The sequence below is a fragment of the Papaver somniferum genome, chromosome 4 (genome assembly GCF_003573695.1).
Source record: "Papaver somniferum cultivar HN1 chromosome 4, ASM357369v1, whole genome shotgun sequence".
Taxonomy (NCBI): domain Eukaryota; kingdom Viridiplantae; phylum Streptophyta; class Magnoliopsida; order Ranunculales; family Papaveraceae; genus Papaver; species Papaver somniferum.
The window spans coordinates 10,866,424-10,887,281 of record NC_039361.1 but is presented as its reverse complement, the minus strand read 5'-3'; the positions used below and the strand labels follow the sequence as shown (position 1 = coordinate 10,887,281).

Genomic DNA, 20,858 nt, shown 5'->3' with positions numbered 1-20,858 from the left:
TAGAATTGGTTCATCTGACTTTCAAGAGCTATGTGATTTATTAAGAACTTCTCAATCACAAATCATGGGTTTAACGGTTCTACCAAAACAAGTTTCGGTTATACCTCCATGTGAGTATTGTGCATAGTCACACTAGTTTCCCAAAATTCGGTTGACTAGGTACTAGGATCGGTTCCCCACATATATATGGTATCTAACTCATATGTGTTGCACATGTCCATAGGATCGGTTCCCCTTTCTGCTATAAACCTCTTACTAGTATCGGTTCCCCTTTACCCAGTGTTATGCCTTACAAACTACACAAACTCGATCATACCAACAGGCGATTACTTAAGATCGGTTTCACTAATAAAAGTCATACCAATACAAAAGTCAGGCCTCATGTGAATAGTTTTACCAAGAACACAAACAAGTCATGAGCGGTTATACTAATCACACATATTGGTCGTTCATAAGATATGCAATGAAGAACAACCCCAATAATGCCTGGCAATTTCCTTTTCGGTTCACAAACAAAGTTCATGAACTTACTTCCTTAAAACACATGTAACAACATTGTTTCCTAGGATGAAATCCTCACCTCATACCCATACATAATCACAATAGCATTCATACGATTATGTTGATGTCTTACCTACAAAGTTTAATGGTTAAGCATTAAACCTCGTGTTGAATTCATTAATATTATGTCTATCTAGAGTGTTCATGCTTCGCAGTTTTGTTTTCAATATGCACGACTTGAAAGATACGTTAGGGAATGAAACAGTTCAAGTCCAATATCACTAACCTCAAGCGGAAGGATGATGTTGTGGTTGAAGCTCCGTACTTCTTCACTTCTTCAAGTCTTCGCAATACTTGTAATGTCTCATATCCTAATACTTTCAAGCTAACCTATACGAAGTTGACTCTAGTACATTTAATCAAGCGACTCTTAAATGAGTTTTGGTTTACTAAAATATGACAACCAAACTTGACATACCAACGCTTTGTGGGTTCAACCGAGCTATGCTCTAACATAAATACATATCATTGATTTATTTTTATATTTCAACGAACTCAATGAGTTTTTTGTCTTTAGGATCTTCAGTGAGTTTGAGATACAATTGGCATTCTTCTACATACCAAATTTGTTTGGAACGTAGGGACTCAACAATTTCATTATTTGACATTCCTTCAAACAATTTTGAGACATCTAGTCTTGGCATTACGTTAACTGAATCACACATTAGATTCATTTTCTTATAGGTTGGATCGCACCAAACACAGATTGTTAGATCTTTTCATGTTTGCCTACTCTGATACCAATTGAAAAAACGAGGATACCCAAATATACCTCAATCTAAAACTTTTCCACCTATAAGTCCATTCTCCGAAAGTGATTGTCTATGTACTGAGTCGAGACAATACAACTAATCGTTTCACACTTCATGTGATCGTCTATGGATACAAGATCAAGACAATACAACAACGAAGTATGTTTACTTGATTTAGGACTTAACCAAACACAATAGGATTACTATCAAGTAAATAAGAATTAACGTTTGTGTATTTTACTTCTAATTATAATAAAACAATTATAATTGAGAAAAGTAAAAGACACAACAATATTTTGTTAACGAGGAAACCGCAAATGCAGAAAAACCCCGGGACCTTGTCCAGAATTGAATACTCTCAGGATTTAGCCGCTATACAAAATCAAACCAACTTCATATAGTTGAGACCAAGCAACTAAACCTATAGTTCACCTAGATCCGTCTGTATTCTCACTTCTCCAACTTGTAATAAGTCACATACTTGGAGCAATTCCTTTGGTTCGTATTCCAAACAGTAAAGGAACAACAAACCTGTTTGGTAATAACTCTTTTCAACCAAGTGATGTGCGTTCGACACAAGGCTCTTCCGTTTATCTCAATAAACTCCTTTGTCAGGTCCTCAGATCTATCTAATAACAACTACCAAAATAATTGTCAAGATTTTGCCAAAACTTTGAATCACAAAGAATTGTATTGATGCCGATCTACTCAACTAATCAATCCAATCTACCACAAGGATAAACCGATTATAGTTGGATCCTCTTTAAATGAAACAAGTATTGTGCATACCAAAGATTATGAACCCAAATCAAAAAGCTTCTTCGTCTTCAAATCTTCTTAGATCTTCAATAAACACTTGCACACAATCAGCTTGAATCTCTTGTGATCAATCACACACAGAACGGAGTCTGTTAATAATGGATTATCACAAGATGTCTTTAGATCTACAAACAGTCTAAAGATCCACGTCGAAACTTCGATCTAGTTTGAGTGAATCTTATATCAGAAGAGAAGATTCTCAAGCATAAACAAACTAGGTGCAATCAAAGTTCAACAACCGTTAGTCAATCAAATCAATCGAAAACTAATAATAAACTGCAATCATCTAGTTTCCCACCAACGGTACTAATAGAGCTTCTCAATCCCAACGAAGTCTTTAAACTGAGCGGCCGTAAGAGATTTCGCATAATTAGGTTACTTTCCCCTCCGAATAGGCGGCTCCACCAGTAACAACACAACTAGGTAGTTTTGCTGTCTCTGAGGATTAGTTTGCTCGAAATGCACCATTTGATATTTATAGACCAAGGAAGTTTGGACACAAAGGAATTTTCAAAACCGAAAATATTCTCAAGATATGCAATATATTTCCAAATTCGGTTTCCATAATTCCTGGAAATGCTTTGTCCAAATATTGACCGAAAATCTCTTAGAAAATCTCCAACTAGTAAATGCACATTACTAATTTTCATTTTCCAAAAATAAAATTAAAAACCTTAATTAAAAAATTCTCAATTTATTTTTCGATCTGGGGTTTTCCTCTAGCTATTAAGGAATATCTTTGGACAATAAAAGATAAGCGTTACTGCACATGTTCAAATTATGTCGACATCTTAACTTAGTAAATCATCTTTCATATTTACTATCTTGGAATCGATTTGCCACACTTCCAAACAAGTTTAGAATTGGTTCATCTGACTTCCAAGAACTATGTGATTGATTAAGAATACTCAATCACCAAACATGGGTTTCACGGTTCTACCAAAACAAGTTTCGGTTCTACCTCTATATGGGTACTGGAATTAGTCACACTATCTTTCCAAAATTCGGTTGACTAGGCACTAGGATCAGTTCCCACATATATGTGATATTTAACTTGTATTTGTTGCACATGTCCATAAGATCGGTTCCCAATATCTAAAAACGTGTTGCACATGTTCATAGGTTTGGTTCCTAAACGTGTTGCACCTCTTACAAGGATCGATTTCCCCTCTTATGATCGGTTGCACCTCTTACTAGGATCTGTTCCCCTTTGGATAGAGTTGGTCATACCAATAACACTGAATCGATCATACCATCTCAAGTGATTACTTAAGATCAGTTTCACTAATAAAAGTCATACTAATACAAAAGTCAGGCCTTGTGAATAGTTTTACTAAGAACATAAACAAGTCATGAGCGGTTATACTAATCACACATATTGGTAGTTCAAAAGATATGCAATGAATAACAATACCAAAAAGCCTAGCTATTTCCCTTTCGATTCACAAAACAAGTTCATGAATTTAATTCCTTTAAACGAATGTAAAACATTGTTTCCTAGGATGAAATCTTCACCTCATACCCATACATAATCACAATAGCATTCAAAACATTATGTCGATGTCTTATATACGAAGTTCAAAAGATAAGTGTTATACTTCGTATTGTATTCCTTAATACTACGTCTAACTAGAGTGTAATCATTCATACTTCGCAGTTATGTTTTCAATATGCACGACTTGAAAGATACGTTAGGGAATGAAATAGTTCATGTCAAATATCACTAACCTCAAGTGGAAGGATGATGTCGTCGTTGTAGCTCCTTACTTCTTTACTTCTTCACTTCTTTAAGTCTTCACGTAATACTTGTAATGTCTCATATCCTAATACTTTCAAGCTAACCTATATGAAGTTGACTATAGTACATAATCAAGCGACTCTTTAAATGAGTTTTGGTTCACTGAAATATGACAACCAAACTTGACATACCAACGCTTGGTGGGTTCAACCGAGTTATGCTCTAACAAATAATGTTGATAATGAAGAGTATGCAACTGAGTTTGGGGAGAAAGTGGCGAAGAACCCGCCAACGAAAAAAACATCAAAGACGAACAAAAGATCTCATGCTTCTTCAAGCTCTCATGCTGAAGGAAATATTGAGGGAGATGAAGGTGATGTTGGTGATAATGCGGGTCGTCCGGATCGTGTTAAGTGTTCTAAAACTGTACCTAACAATACTAAGAAGAAAACTAGGTGATAATGTGTTGTTCGATGTTATGGATTATGTCGTTTTAACAGTTTCTTTCGGATTATGATGTTTTAAATACTTGTTTTGGATTATATGTTCCTAAGCTTATGGGTTACGAATGTATTTTGAGTTATGTTTATTACTTGATTGTCTGAAACTGCTGAATTTTTCACCATAATCGGAGGATAAATATCAACCTTACCTACCGATTCTGGTAAATTTTCAAAAAATTGACAGATATGTGCATAATCGGTAGTAATGTTATCTACCTTAACTACCGATTCTGGTGACTTTTCAAAAAAATTGTCAGACAGGTCCACAATCGGAAGTAAAAATATTAACAATTTCTACCAATTATCGTGGTTTCATTTGTACAGTTCTTCTGAACCAAAAAACCCTTATAATAGGACACAATATTTTCTCATTGTCTACCGGTTAACGTGGGGTTTAAAATCGGTAGGTTAGGTTAGGTTAACTTCATAAGCTACCGATTATGGTAGTTCCCAAATTCGAAAAACTTGAGATTTTTTCAAATTTCATTTTTGGGGCAATTTCATAATCGGGAGACATGTTAAATCCAAGTCTACAGATTATGGTAGTTCCCAAATTCGAAAAACTTGAGATTTTTCAAATATCAATTTTGGATCAACTTCATAATCGGGAGACATGGTAAATAAATACCCTCCGATTGTAGGTTTTTTTCAAAATAACAAAACTTTCAAACCACATATGCACACAATACCCTCCGATTATCCTAACATCTACCGATTAAAAAATTAGACTACCGATAATACTTTTATCTACCGATTGTGGAGGGTATAATTGCCATTTTGAAAAATCAGAGATAAGGGATGGCTTCATTTTAAGTTTGGGTGATTCTATTTTGTCTTATTAGTCGTCCCTAATTTTTTCAGGGTCACCCCTAATGACGCCAGGCCTATGTAAACCAAGACTAGCAGTGCCATTAGTCTTATGGCCGAGTTTGTTAAGTTCTTTTATGCTACATCACCGAAGGTGGACACCGAGAGGGGATCTTACGATCTCAAATGTCCCTTTTCTCTGCATTGGGACGGGGTGGGGCATGAGTGGGCCCCACCATCCTCAACTGTGCACACTCGGTGCATTTTTTTCGGTCAATGTATCAGTTTCGTTCTTTTATTTAGCCGTCGATGCTGACATACGTCAGTTTGGGAGTGGATTATTTAGGGAGATAGGGTTGTTGCCTTGAAAGGCGTATTCATCTGTTGCGTTGCTTTTCATTTCTATTCTCTAGGATTCGAGATTTGTTCACAGCTCTCTAAATTGTAACCTTAAATTTCACCATGGAAGGCTTTGAAGCTCAACGCATCTATCAAAATTGGTAATTTCGTAATCTGGGTTTCTTTTGGTTCCTCGTCTTCTCACAAGAATTTCAGCTAATTTTGAATTTCGAAGTTTTTGTATTGAGACCAAAAACTATTAGCAGTTCTATAAACTGGGTATTGCTAAGGATTTCACCTTTTAGCAACTTTCAGCTCAATTTGTATATGGAAATTTACATTTATTGACCGTTTTCTTTTCTTCATTTTGAATAGATTTTGGGTAAAACCTAGGGTTAGTTTCTATACGATTGAATCAAGTTTTGCTGCGAAATATCTAGGATTAGCTCCGATGTAGGGTTTATTCGTCGCTTCATTTCTGACTACAACAATCTAATCAATCTCGTTCATAAGCTTCCTGATGAGCTCCATCACGATATCATGGTTCCATTTGGAAAAGCGGCATTCTTCATTGGTCGTTTGGAGAAGGGTATTATGAGTTCACTGTGCTGTTTGGAGAAGGGTATTATGTGCAACGAACATCGAAACAAACAGTGGGGGTTTTACAAAGAAGAGGAGAAGTTTTGGATTCCCAAGTTTAGTCCCTTAAGGCAATGATGTTGGACACCGCTGAAGCTGCTGAAGGTGTTGTTGAGACAAGGGAGGAATATGTTGAAGAGCATCCTACAGAAAGGATGTTAAATAAACCGTATTTGGAAATGCCAGATACATCCAGTTCTGCTGAAGTGCAGAATGTGGAAGTTGCTGGTGAAGACGAGGAATATGCTCGTATTGTGTCCAGGTTAAATGGACTTGAGAAAGAAGAACTTGAAGCTGAAGATGAGGCTACCGACTTTGGGTGCTCGATAGATGAGCATTCTTTCGAGCAGCTCAAAATCTCTGAAGGACATCAACATGGGAAGGGTTCTTTGAAGAAAATAGTAAAAGTTTGAGTCAATCCCAGCAAAATTCTGCTGAACAGTTAACTGTTGAAAATTTGACTGTACAGCAACTTCTTGAAGATAATTATTTGAATAGAGAAAGTTTACCGCGGAAGAGAACTTCGATTGCAACCTGAAAAGGAGAAAGCTCAAGTAGTGAATACTTCAAAATCAGAGATTTCTGACGATAAGGCCACAAAAGATAATCCTAAAATAGGGTTTGACAGTACCAAGGCGTTTATTGGGTCAGTTGTCGAACATGCTCATGGAGTCCTTGCTAATGCAGCTAGCAAAACCACTTCCACTCAGTCGACTGGTTTAATAACATTAAAGCCAGTTTCCAGATTCAAGATGCAGAAAGGTAGTCGGCGATACTTGTAAAGCCCCATGCTCAAAAGGAAAAGAAGATCAAGAAGAAGAAGGTGAGTGAATGACAACATTGATAGCATAAAGGGTATATATAACAGCATGTTATATACATTAGGGATGGTATAAAAGAGACATAACTATCTTAGAAATTATGCTTGGTCTTGTACCACATTAGAGATAACTGATCTTGACATATCCAGAGGTGAGGACCAGAAGATGTTAGCCACTTTTAAAAATTTGTTAGTGAGAATGTTAGTATTGGATCCTGACAAAAGGATGACGGTGGTCAAGCATTGGCTCGCTCCTTTATATCGAGCAAGTGTACAAAGACACAGATTTTTTGACTCCAGAATACCATTGAGCTAGATGCAGGCACGTTATTATCTTGCTTTTATACTTAACTCTGAAATCACGGAGAATTTTGCTGCTCTGGATCAAGCACTGATAATTTGGTTGTTGTAGAGTTTCTCTGTTTTGTGGTACTTTGGCAAAAGTACCGCAAAAGGCGTTTTATATCTCTTCCAACATTTTTGGTGATGGCCTTTAGGTACACTGACATTTTTCTCTTTCCTTCTTTTCTTCTGTTTTTGTACAATTGAGCTAGTATAACATGCTAGGGTAGATATCAAATGTTACAGTTTTGATTTAAGTGTACTGTCATTCTTATTCCCTGCTTTATATTCTTATTATGTGTCACTTCTTCTTCCTCTGCCATTAAATTTGCGTTTGGTTCCTGAAGATTCTATAATCCGTCCATTCATTAAGGCAACGAATTCAGTGCTAAGAAGGTAGATTCCATGATTTGCTATTTGGCAGCTTAAACATTTAGTTTGAAAAACTGTGCAGCATGATAAACTTTAGTCTTGAGTATGTAGATCTTTCGTTAATTATGATATAGAGATATCACCTGCAAGCACGACTCTCCAAGTTATTCATTGGCAACTCAAAAGATGCAAGTCCTAAGTGCTCTTTGTCTGCTATAGGTATCTTTATTATAGACTCATAAGCTCAAAATGGCAAGAGCACCCAAACCCAACTAATGGTTTGTGGAGGTTGGTGGTTCAAATCCATCTGGGTCCTACTCTGTAATCACTTTGAATTTTTTGTCTTTATTATATGACTTCTTTGCGCCTGCATTAAAATTAACTTTGGTTCTTGGCGAGTCTAATCCTGCCATTTGTTCAGGGTGTCTCCCACCTATGAGGCAACAAATGCAGTGCTTTAGATGCTTGGAAGACAACCGAAAGAAGGTACATACCATGATTAGCTTATTTGGCAGCTTACTGTGTCATCCTTGACTTTTAAATGACGAACTGACACAGCTCAACTGCTTAACTATCTTACTGTATTTTTACTTCAAATGATCATCCACTTAATGATTAGCCTCTTGTGACTGTAACTTTCCTTTTGTTCGAAAATGGTTTAATAATGTAGTATTATTATTGCTACATTTTCTTTGTAAAGTCAAATGTGTACACAAAAGTGACTAAAAATAACTTTAGCTCAATGGTTAGCTTTCAGTCTGCTTCCTTGGGAAATAAAATCACTGTAGTATCATATCACAAAAAGATTACATTATTACTCACATAAAAAGTTGTACTAAAGCTAGGTTACCATTACAATTTACCACCATTTGCAATGGGTAAGAATTTGTCACCTTCTTCCTCTGTTGGTGTGCACTTAGAGTATTCGGCTTTAGATGATTTCTCTACACTCTCTACTTTCTTCCAACGGGAGGAATAAAACAAAAACAAATTAATGATTCCATGTTATGAAAATGTGAGCATCAACTTATCAACCCATTTATTTGAGTTAAACTTTGGAGTTTCAGTGCTTTAGCTTCTCATATTGCAGTGGATGGTAGAAACAAAAAGAACTTCGGGTTATCCACAACATACTTTGGTCCCCTTGAACCCTGGAATTGGTGGATGCCGTGGCTTTTTTAAACTTGTTGATATCTCGCAGGTATTTGCAGTGTATTCCAATATCTTTCTTGTTTGCATATATGAGGGTTGTTTGTTGTAGGGCATTTAGAGTTTCAGGTTAATGCATGCTTGTTGTGGGCATGATATGACTGTGATGAAAGGCGACATATGGCTAGGGAAGGTTTTCCTGACATCTTGTTGGTAAGGTTTCCGAATTTGATTCATGCAAAAAGGATATTTTTGTTTTTGCAAACTCATTGTGAGATAATATTAGACATATCTACTGTAGAATCAGATCCAGCTACGGTCTTGCTTATTCCGCTTTTGGTGTTTCTCGATCATTTGAAATAAGCTCCAATGAACAGGTAGTCTTTATCCTTCCTTGTTAAGTGAATGTGAGTACGTCAGTTTAAACATACTCCTAGACAATTTTAGCACTTCAATGATGTTTAGTGCTTGATAATATTGAAGACCAACACTGCCTAGCTAAATCATTCTAAACTGCAATCAATCAGTAGCTACTACCTGTAGAATACAATTGCGTAGGAATTTACGGGGATTGTTAGTCCACTTGACTTATCTAGCACATAGGTACTTGATAATTATGGGCAATTTTGGAGTTTGTCCAAAACAACAGAAAAAACTCAGATAAACAATCAAAGTAAGTTTCATTGACTTTTAATGTTAAGGAAATGCTACACAAAGAAAAAGAAGAACAGAAAGAAAAATGTTGACTTCAGATTAAGTAGCCCTATACAGATTTATGCTGCAGCTCTCAACTTCGTCCTCCAGATTAAGTAGCCCTATACAGATTTATGCTGCAGCTCTCAACTTCGTCCTCCAGATGAAGTATCCCTATACAGATTTATGCTGCAGCTCTCAACTTCGTCCTCCAGATTAAGTAACACTATACAGATTTATGATGAATCCTCTAGCTGTTCTTCTCTTTCATTCTCCTTTTCAGTGATCTGAGTATCCTCTTCCAAAGGATTTTACTCCTCTTCCAAAGATGTCATATCCTCCTAGGATATCACTTGGTGATGCTGTGCCCAATTCCCCCCTTTTTACGCATGATAGCACAATAAGACCTATGGAAATCACAGTTGCAAATGACCCCAATAGTATTACATACATTCTGTAAGTCTTCCAAAGATCCTTAGTTTGATGTGCACCATCTTTTATCTCAACGAAAAACGTAGCTAAATCTGCATTTTGATCATCTTTGATTCCAGCAAGGACTATTTCCATATCTGCATCACTCTCAACATGAGTATTTGGACCATGTGGCCTTGAGTTCCATATCTCTCTTGCAACACTAATGGATTCCTTTATTAATGCATTTCGCTTCACAGAAAGGGTATCGATTTGAGGAGTGAGGCTTCCTAGCCAATACCAGGCAGTGGAAAGAAATAAAACTGCGCCTATTAAGATTATTGCAACCATAGCGACTATTGTCCATATCTCTGATGTGGTCCTCGATGGCTGGATTGCAATCAATGTGAGAAAACCAACAAGAAACGTCATCACTGTGGACGAAATTTCGAGTGAGGATGTGATGTTGGGTCGAAACTCGTTTGCTTCAACCACTGCCTTTGCCTTCTTGTCCCTTACAACTTTCATCCGTTCCGAATCTGATCCTTGCAAAAGTTAGACCAACATTCTCCTCAAGACCACATACAGTAACAGCAACACATGAGTTAACAAAGCAAAATTACTAATCTAGTAAACTAATATTCAATAACCTTACATACCTGTTGTTGCTAGGTCAGTGGCAGCAAGCTTGCGTTCCATCGTAATTCTATTCAGTTCATTTTCTACTTGGGCCTTAACCGTCTCCTTGAATGTATCAGTATTACTTATTGCATCTTCTACTTGGAGCTTCACCATCTCCTGGAAAGTATCAGTTTTACTTATTGCATCTTTTACTTGGAGAATCGCCATCTTGAATGACTCGTTGTCTTGTAGTGAACGGACCATTGTTTCTAATGATTGCTCCTTTAGTACAGATTCCAAGTCTTTCTAATGCAGTAATAGTATTTTGGAACTCCAGTCTACCAATAAACATGAACTTAATCGATGCTAGCAGAATCTTGATACTTGCCAAGAGACGTTTAGTATTATCCCCTGACTGCAATTCCACATGACCTGAACCATTCTTTGGTAAAGATGAAGCTTTAGGACTAGGAGGTATTGTACCATCTCCACTGCTTGGTGAAGATGAAGCTTTAGGACTAGGAGGTAGTGTACCATCTCCACTGCTTGGTGAAGATGAAGCTTTAGGACTAGGAGGTGTTGTACCATCTCCACTGCTTGGTGAAGATGAAGCTTTAGGACTAGTAGGTGTTGTTTGTCCTCCTTGCACTTTTGGATCCTTAGATAGGATACCATATAACCAGTAAGAAATATAAAAGATTAATTGAATGTGACAAGTAACACCATTAAACCAGATTTACATACCTGAGGTGCAATAGGTAGTTTTCTCTGCACATTTTCAGTATCCATTGTTGGTTCTTCTGGTATTGTTTCCTGTAAGATAATACATCCCCAAACCAGATAATATGAACGCCCAATTTTTCTTGGCAATCAAATGTGCATGTCAATCCAATAAAAAACATGAAATACTAATTCAATCTAAGAAATTAAAGCATTACCTCCTGAGGACTGATCACCTTTGGAGGATTTCCTTTCTCATCAGGACTTTTTTCATCCATGCTGGTTATTAACTGAAATAATGCAAGAATCTAAACTCAATAAAAACGAATGAAATCATTAAAAACAAAAACAACCCATCTAATTAAAAGTCCCATACAGCAATATGTGATCAAAGATTGCAAGAAATATTTATGATAAACCAATAAAAAGATGAAGAAGAAGAACATTGAGTATGTTCAGGGAGTACCTTCAAATTGTGTTTCGTTTGGGAGAAGGGAAGAATACTGCTGAAATATTCAAATGTTGAAAAACAAAAGCAAACACATTCAGTAATCATACTCATACATTATAAATTTGTAATGAAAACCCAACAAAAGTAAGAAAAGATAGAAAATTGAGTATCATCGTCATCGAGAGTACCTTCAAGATTGATCAAGAAGTGCTCTGGAAGAGGTGGTATCTTGTTGAAATATCTGTTCTTTCAAGTGATGTTATTGAGTATGTTAATGGGTTTCATTCAAAACTAATTCTAAGACAATAACGAATTGAAATCTTGATCCTTTGAAGAACTCTGAGAAACAAATTCGAACTGGGTTTTGGCGGTGAGTGGCACTCGGTAGAAGTAATGGTTGTCGAATGCTGTTACCTTTTTGTCCAAACCAAACAGCTTACTTTTGTTATTTACTGAAGGGCAACTTTGGTCATTCGGTTTATTATATGGGAAAAGGCTCGGCTTTTATTTGTTTCTTCTCTTTCTGTGGTTTAGTTTACTCTTCATTCTCTCTCCTTGGGGTTTTAGATTTTCAGTTTGTTTTTATAATTTAAGATTTTATTTTGTTTACTTGTAATCGTAATTGGGCTTTTTTTTTTTTTTTTTTTTTTCATATTTGGGATTTGATTGAGGTTAGGGTTTAACATATAGATTGGGTTTTGGAGTTGTTGAAGTTGTTGGTTTCAGTTTGGAGAAATGACTCATTTTTATACAACAAAACAGCTACTGATGGTGTGTAATCTTCTAGAGAATGGTGAGTTTCAATATAAATGATGTGGCTCTAGTTGTTTAAGATTTGTAATTATAAATGGGTATTTTTTATTTTTGGAATTTAAATGAGGTTAGGGTTTGACATTTGAAAATTGGGTTTTTGAAGTTGTTGTTGGTTTGATGGAATTTGATAATTTCTATGATATACAAATTAATTATGTGCTTTCCAAATTAGGGGTTTTTCATTTCGTTTGATTTAATGGGTAATATGTTCAGTTTCTAGGGGGTCAAAGGAATGATGTTGGAGATTTTGATTGAGGTTAGGGTTTACACTAGAATGGGGGAGTTCTGCTTGGATTAATGCTGGAAAAACTAAATCTGGGTTAGTTGAATTTTGGGATTATTTCAAAATTCCGTAAAAAAAAAAAAGAACTTTAGTTTTGCCTATTGTTTCTACTTGATGAATTTTGGGTACATTTTAGAAACATCCAGCTATAGAAAACTAAGCTATGACTCTCCTTCGTTTCAGCTAAACTTTGGACGCCAAAATGAACAGAACCTCTGATTCTAAGTGCAATGAGTAATCTAAGTATGATGGCGTTTGCCTGAAGGTGGAATTGGTCCTGTTATTTTGGGTACATGATTTCACCTCATTTACATCAAATTCGGGCATGGGATTCCAAAATCCTAGGTTTGTTGCAGTCGCTTCAGAGTTATTAAATTTCTGCGAATATCTTAAGGTAATGGCCTGAGTTCTTACCTATGCTATTTACTAAATTTGGTTTATATATAAGACAGATTTTGTTCAACTTGTGAAGTGAATCATATTCTGTTTATGTTGAAGGTCAGCTGAATAAAGGGTAAATGTTGTTCTTTGGGATTGATTTTAGTCCTTAGTGAAGCTGGCATGTTATCCCTGTGGCGTTCTCTTTGAGGTTAGTCCTTTTTGTTTTTTGTTTTTTTCCTTTTTGAAACAAGTTGAGGCTTTCTTTTGCTATTTTTCTGCATCTCTTATATATTTCAATACTTGACATGTTTGGGATGTTCCTCTTCGACTTCGAGTAGGCCATTGCCGCTGCTAAAGATTTCTCCAAGAGAAGTAGGCAATCTATACAGCGTATAACATTCTACCACTGGGTGCGGCTGGTGGCTGGGGCATCTCAATGTATTATGCAGGAGCACAAGCCTGAACTCCTTAATAAGGTCTCTTTGTATTAGATTTTTTTACCCTCTGTTAGTGCAAGATTTAAATTTTCATGCTAATGACACTAGCCAAAATGGCGCTTTCACATGGTCTGACATATAGTGATAAATGAAGTTCCATGACCTACACAGTTCCACTAATGGTTTCACTCCCCCGATGTATCTGTATTTACGTATGTTCTGATCTTACAAAGTCGTGGATGGTTTAATGGAGGTAGAATGGAGCACCACATTGTATAAATGTCCTGTAACTTTAAGAGGTTGTACTGTTGTTCAAATTCAAGATATTTCTGTATCAAAACCACTTGGATTTTTCTTTGCATTCTGAACATCTCTTCCTGCATTATCCTTAGTTAAAGCTAGGTCACTAACATTTTTCATTTTCTTCAAGGACATTTTTTTATGGTTTGTTTACCTGTTGGAGAATCAAAAGTGTGTTTCTCTTCTTTCAGTTTTCTATGTTCGGAAGACTTCTATTTGGTGGTTAGGTTCCATTATGAACATCACGATGTTTTCAATATGACAACCAGTTACTGACGTTTTTAGTAGACTTTTCTTCAGAAACACCCAGCTATAGAAAACTAAAACTATGACTCTCCTCAAATAATTGAGAATTTTGAGTACATTCCAGAAACTGGGTTTATATTGTTTTTCTGTAGGAATTGAGAATTTAATTGAGGTTTGGGTTTAACATTTGGAATAAAGCGTAAACGTTGAATCATATTCTGTTTTTCTTGAAAGTGAACTGAATAATGTGTAACTGTTGATCTGTCAGGCTACTACGTTTTTCATTTCTTCTGTTAAGACAGTTAATCATCATCCATATCTATCAACAAACCGGGTCTTGACATCTATCATCCATTCTTTTCTATTTTTTCTTCTGCTGTCTTTTTAGATTGCAAACCCCAGAAAAAAGTGTCTTTTGTGTGTGTACTTGGTGAGGTATTAAATTGGTTTTTGGGATTGCTATATCAGTGACTGATGGATGAGAATGTATATGCAGGGTGAGGTTTGTGCAAGGGCTAGAGTGTTCTTGGTACCGGTTATTATCTTGACATGGATCGGCTGAGTTGGCTGTGAAAGAAGAGATCTTCTTCAGATAAGCATCCTGGTGAAACAGAAAGTCAGGATCTTCTTATTTTAAAAGGTACTCTGATGAACAGGTAAGTGGTTTATGAGTAACTCTTTAGAGTTATGCTTAAGTCCTCTCAGGCATTTTGATTGAAATTTGGTTGGGTATTTGTAACTCTATCTGGTGTTGCTGAGTTGTGGCGCACCTGTCATTTGGCCTTTTTTGTAATAGAGTTTGGAATTATTTACCTTTGGTTTTTCTATGGAAAGTGTTCATTGGTGTGTTTCTATGAATGTAGAATTTGGTTACTATGTCTAGAATTGAACTAATTTTTGTCCATGGATATAGAAAACCAGTCACTATGAGGAAACTTTACTAGGAGAATTGCAAAGCATGCAGTTTAAGAAATATGTCTTCCTTCCCCTAGCGTTTTGTTATTCGAAACTGAGATGAGAAGAAAATGTTCCAGGGTACTCCCTTTTCTAGGTAATTCTAGGTTTAGGAAGATTGTTATGAAATTCTATATACATAGGAACATTAGCATTGAGCTGGTGGTTATACTGAAACTTCAAAGTAGTGTAAATAGGATATGTGCATGGTTAATACATGCTTATTGGTGCTTCAAGTACTGAAAGCAAAAGCCATCCTTACAAATAATGACATTCCTGTTTAACATAAAACGTCTGTAGTGTTAGACTTTGAATAATGAAATGCAAATGCGCAGTGTGACCTTCTCTTTGCCCTAATTTTGTTCTTTCGTTGAGATATTGCTAAGTTCCATGTGACACGGTTACAGCTTATTACAAACTTTGGCACTGTTTAAGGAGTCTATTGGGAAGGTACCCTTCCCTTCTTTACCAAATGAGTTGAAAAAAATTCTAGGAATATGGAACTAACTTTGATAAGGTGTTGGCGTACTTCACAACTGGGATATTTCTGCTTAAGAGTTTTTGAGTACAAGATTCACGAAAATTGTTCGTAGCCATTTAGCTTCCTTCCGAAGTTGATGCCTATGCAATCACTGTAGAATCATTGCCATATTAGCACATTCACTAGGACCAACCTTTCTTGAACCACATGGCAATCCAGTAGTTTCGTTATGTGGCCTCTGGTATAAATAAATTGGAATATTTTACTATCGAGCAACTTGATTAAAAATCAACGCCGGCATATCAAATTGTGCAGAAGAACCCTTTAAAGTCCTATTGCATCTGACTAATGAGTGTGAATAGTTACTTTCATTTTTTTGATATTGTTTTTTTTATTTCTTTCTTTGATGCCCGAAAACCTGAGGCTTTAGAAGGTAAACTGACAAGTGAGACCCTAAGAAGTAAGAATCATTACTTTGGGAATAACAGAAAATGTATTCTTGGCTTTACTTTTACATGTTTAAGCTCCTTATAATGAGACCTTGTATTTATCTTATTCTACGATGTTCATGCATATCTGTTTGTTAACTTCAATCCTTTAATATGGTGTATACGAGTAGTAACAAAAGTTCTGAGCTTTTTCTGTTTGTAATTAATGCAGCAGGAACAATCAAAAGCATCTCCCATGGACAATATGCAATCCCCAGAGGTCATGTCGAAATCTGCAACCAGTGTTAAAGAGGTTAATTGACAATATGAGGAATCTGACAGAAAAACTTTCTGCAGCTCTCTTAAACATCACCTCCAAAGAGGATATAGTAAAGCAACGTGCCAAAGTTGCAGAAGAAGCGGTTTCAGGTAAATATGCTCGCAGAAAGTTATGAGTTGATTCTACTGTTAATAAACTAATAGTGAAACGGAAGGATTCTTGTGTTTCCTTGTCTTTTGCATCTTATAAGCTGTTGTTGTCAAATCTGAGTACCCTTATGTGTGTTAGAATGTTAGTAATATTTTAAATGTTGTTCATGAAGAGGTAATCTTGCTGTTCTGTTTGGGATCTCCATTTGTAGGTTGGAATAAGGCAGAAGATGCAGCGGTGGCCTTTAAGGAACAGCTTGAAACTGCAGCTCTGAAGAATTCAGCGCTTGAAGATCGGGTGGGTCATCTCGAAGGGGATCTGAAGGAGTGTGTCAGACAGCTTAGGCAAGCAAGAGACAAACAAGAACAGAAGTTTCATGAAGCTGTCATTCAGGTAATGACATGAGTTCTAATCGAATTTTCATGCAATCAAAACTAGTGCGCCTTAACCTAGTCCGACTTATAGTAATAACTGAAAGTCAGTGAGCTATACAGTTCCTTTAATGATTTCACTCCCCTGATATATCTGTGTTTATGATCATTTTCTTTCTTCTGCTATACCCTTGAATTTATGTTTTAGGATGGAACAAGAGTAGGTATAGATGTTTAGATTTGAGAACTGAGTAGTATCTCCACTTAGGTAGGAATTTTTAAGCATCTTAGGGTGTACAGACAAAGGTCAAACTCAAAAGATCAGAAGATGGCATGTCTAAGGAATTCCCGTTTGACCATCGGAGCATGGAGTCATTCAACATGATCTGTTACACTTCTATGACATTATTCCCTGTGATGGCATCTTTGGAGTTGGTTTGATGGTAGATACACTTAGAGATTATGAAGAATAGGAGGGTGAGAATATGTTAGGTCTAAATGTATATCCGAGCTTCAAGAACTTTTAAGCTGTTTTACTGTGTCAAGAAAACAATGTGTAGGATAAGATACTTTTCATATGGGTTGGTTACTTGGTAAGCGGACTGTGATGTCTGAACTTACCAAATTGAACTCAATCATATTCTTGGTTGCCAGTTAAAGAAGCTACAAAAACGTTCCAGTCTGCCTATGCTGATTTAACTGAACTTAACAAGAAAAGAGATCGTCAAGCTAGCACATTTATATAAGTTATAGTCAAATCATAGTAGTGATTGGATTTTCCTACTCAATACGATAAATAGGTTCAACGATAGTGGTCACGTTACAAGTCAAGTATGTGTTACTAAATGGACCTTGTTTATCATATGTAAAAAATGAATGGACATAATTAAATCATATGCTTAGTACAGCTTCTACTTCTAATTAGACATAAACTACCTTCTATGCCAAATTCTAAATCTGCCTACTACTGCTTTTTAGCCCAGAACCTGTGGAATAACCCAAAAATGGTTAACATTGTTGCTTAAAGTTTATCTCATGACCTGTGTTAATTAGTAATCCACTATCTTCATCCATGTGGTGGAAATTGTTATTTTAAACCAAATGTGCAATACTGCTACGTGGCAAAAGAAAAAGGGATTAAATTTTATTCAAAAATGTGGCAAAAGAGAAAGGGTAAAATTTTAGGCCAATGCTAAATGCGCTTCTGGTACATCTGACGGTCTGCAGCAGCTTCTCACAATTTAGATTAGAGCAGTGGAAGTGGGTCCACTTTTTTTTCTCTCTACCGCTGCATTTTTCCGTGCTTAAGCATTTTCGAAAATTTATTCAGAAAAAAAGGAGAGGATAAGAATATTTACAATCAAGCAGCCCAAACCGTTAGAGCAACTGCAGTCGTACGACTATACCCAAAGATCAAAGACCAAAAAACGGGACCAAATTTGAGTTTACTCTGTACTGTGACGCTATGGGATGAAGACCAAATTTGATCGAGCGGATAATTTAGTTACGTTTGAAGACGGGCGGATAATTCAGTTACGTTTGATTTGTGGGCGGAGATTTAAATTACGTTTGAGACAGGCGTAGGTTAAATTAACGCATGACGACGGGCGTAAATATAAATTACGTTTCACGTGGGACGGGTTTTTAAATTACGCCCGTTTGTCAGGCGGATGATCATCTCACCGTGCCAACGCACGTAAAATAAAATTACGCCTGGCGATAACACGTTTCTTTAGCACGTATACATACACACGGGCGGAAGCATTCTAGTACGCCTGAATGGGGCGGAAGCATTCTAGTACACCTGAATGGGGCGGAAGGACCATTGTACGCCTGCTAATGAGGCGTAAAATTTTTTTTACGCCTATGTGGGACGTAAACGTAATTTAGATACGTATGATAAAACTAAAGATCAAATAGGCGTGATTTTAATGTCCGTTTCCATGATCATCTCAGCTGGGTGAAATATTTCCTCTCTAATGCGTCAATATGGTTGTGGCTAACTCTTTCCTATAATGTGTTCCACCCATTTTCCTCCATGTATAACTAAACGTTTGCATAGAACATTTGGTTCTTTCCCTGTCCATAAGGATATTATTTTCCAGATCTGATTTTAGACAATGAATGGGGCGGAAATTTGGTCTACGCATGGAAGGGGCGTAAATTTGGTATCCGCCCCAGAGAGGCGTAAACTTGGTGTCCGCCCAGAAGAGGCGTGATTAATATCTACGCCTGGCGACAAGCGGACTTTTGCGATCCGCCCGATGAGGCGTAGTTTTGGGATCCGCCTGTCTCATACGTAAATTTGATGTCCGCCCCACCAACAGGCGTAAATTTCATTTCCGCCCGTTAACGAGCGTACTTTAAATTTACGTCCAGCAACAAGCGTACGTTAAATTTACGCCTGACTATATCTGGATTTGGGATTTGGTCGCGACTAAATATGATCTGGAATTTGATCTTTGGCTGAGATTTGATCTTTACTCCGTCCCACTGCGTTACGATCTCATCCCATATTTTTGGTTATACTCGGCCACTGTGGTTGCTCTTAGAGCCCAACTAAATATTTCTATCGACTATAGTTTGGGAAAATTAGGCGCACGCCTAAAAAAATTAATATTCTCAGTGTCAGGCCCACAATTAATTTTAGGTACCGTGATACTCATAATTATTTCCGTGACACCCATAATTATATGGAATTATTAAAAATGTATGCATGACGGATTATGCATCCGCATGACAGGTTATGCATCAGGGGTATAATTGGCAACGCAACTTGGATATAATATATATAAAAATCCGCGCCTTGGAATTTTACAAATTTTATATCGTTAGAAATCTTTTTAAGAGAGCTACGCGACGAGTACAAACAAGAATAGTTTCATCCAATCTGCCATTCATGCAGTACCCATTAATCATCGAATTATAAGTTACTACAATAAGCTCTACGCCGAACTTACTCATAAACTCAAAGACCCAACATTCGCCTCTCAGTATCCCTGCTTTACAATAAGAATATATTAATATAGTGAACGTTACTATGTCAGGTGATATCCCTATACCCACCATTTGTTCAAAACACTCTCTCGCTTCCATTAAAAAACCATATTGACACAGCGTAAATTAAACATGTATAAGTGACAACATCAGCTGAAATTTCTCGACTCAACATCTCATCAAAGACTCTCATTGCTTCACTTACCCGACCAACATTACGAAACCCATGTATCAACGAATTATAGGTGATCAAATTAGGACTGCGTTTCCATTTCACCATATTTCTATGCAACTCTAGAGCAAGATCAACTTCCCTAATTCTACAAAGCCCAGATATAACAGTTCCACATGTAACAACATTCGGCCGAACACCCCTGTCAGCCATTTTCTCAAACACCTCTACCGCATTCCTTACCAGTCCCCTACATACACAATCCCTTAATCAGAGTGGTATAAACTACAATATCAGGCTCATAACCTCTCTTAATCATTTCACCAAACACACAAAACCCACAATCAACATCACCTAACTTACAATAACAGTTAATCAGAATGCTAAATGTAAACAAATCCGACTGAATTTCGACCATATTCATCATTTTGCTCATAAGCACAACAGCTGAAAAACTTATGTTCTTTGAAACTGAAGTTAATAGATGATTGAATGTATAAATGAATGGCAAAGGCTTCACTGAAACCATTTGATCAAAGTAATACTTTGCAATATCAAGATTTTTAATCTCCCCAGACTTGCATTGATCCCTTATGAAACGCTCAAATGGAGAAGTCGTTGTTCTTCTTCCTCATAGATTGAAGTCAGATCGGATCTGGATATGGGTTAGAAATTGGGTTTCACTTGGATTTGGTGTTCCAACAAATTCTAAAATTCTGAGTTGTTTTTCTGACCATGATTCAGCTGTAGAAGATGGAATTTGCTACCATGGTTTGGCATGAAATTCAGATGAAGTTTGTTGTCGGACAGTTTCTATGAATGATTGAA

At 36.7% G+C, this 20,858-nt stretch overlaps 1 protein-coding gene across 9 annotated transcripts; it reads left to right on the top strand.

Annotated features, from left to right (window-relative positions):
• The first annotated feature begins 12,390 nt into the window (after positions 1–12,390).
• LOC113273527 (filament-like plant protein 1) lies at positions 12,391–17,047 on the top strand. Of its 9 annotated transcripts, none has more exons than XR_003322458.1 (9): positions 12,400–12,530; positions 12,764–12,869; positions 13,017–13,227; positions 13,332–13,422; positions 13,553–13,690; positions 14,694–14,837; positions 16,293–16,340; positions 16,418–16,489; positions 16,702–17,047. XR_003322458.1 is itself a non-coding variant. In XM_026523216.1 (7 exons), exons 5-7 carry the CDS (start codon positions 14,846–14,848, stop codon positions 16,893–16,895), a joined length of 399 nt encoding a protein of 132 aa, XP_026379001.1. In that variant the 5' UTR covers positions 12,391–12,530; positions 13,017–13,227; positions 13,332–13,422; positions 13,553–13,690; positions 14,694–14,845; the 3' UTR covers positions 16,896–17,047. The 9 variants fall into 9 exon arrangements, 1 of the variants encoding a protein (XP_026379001.1); XR_003322459.1 differs by having other exon boundaries at positions 14,694–14,853; positions 16,296–16,340; XR_003322456.1 differs by having other exon boundaries at positions 14,694–14,853.
• Positions 17,048–20,858: the final 3,811 nt, after the last annotated feature.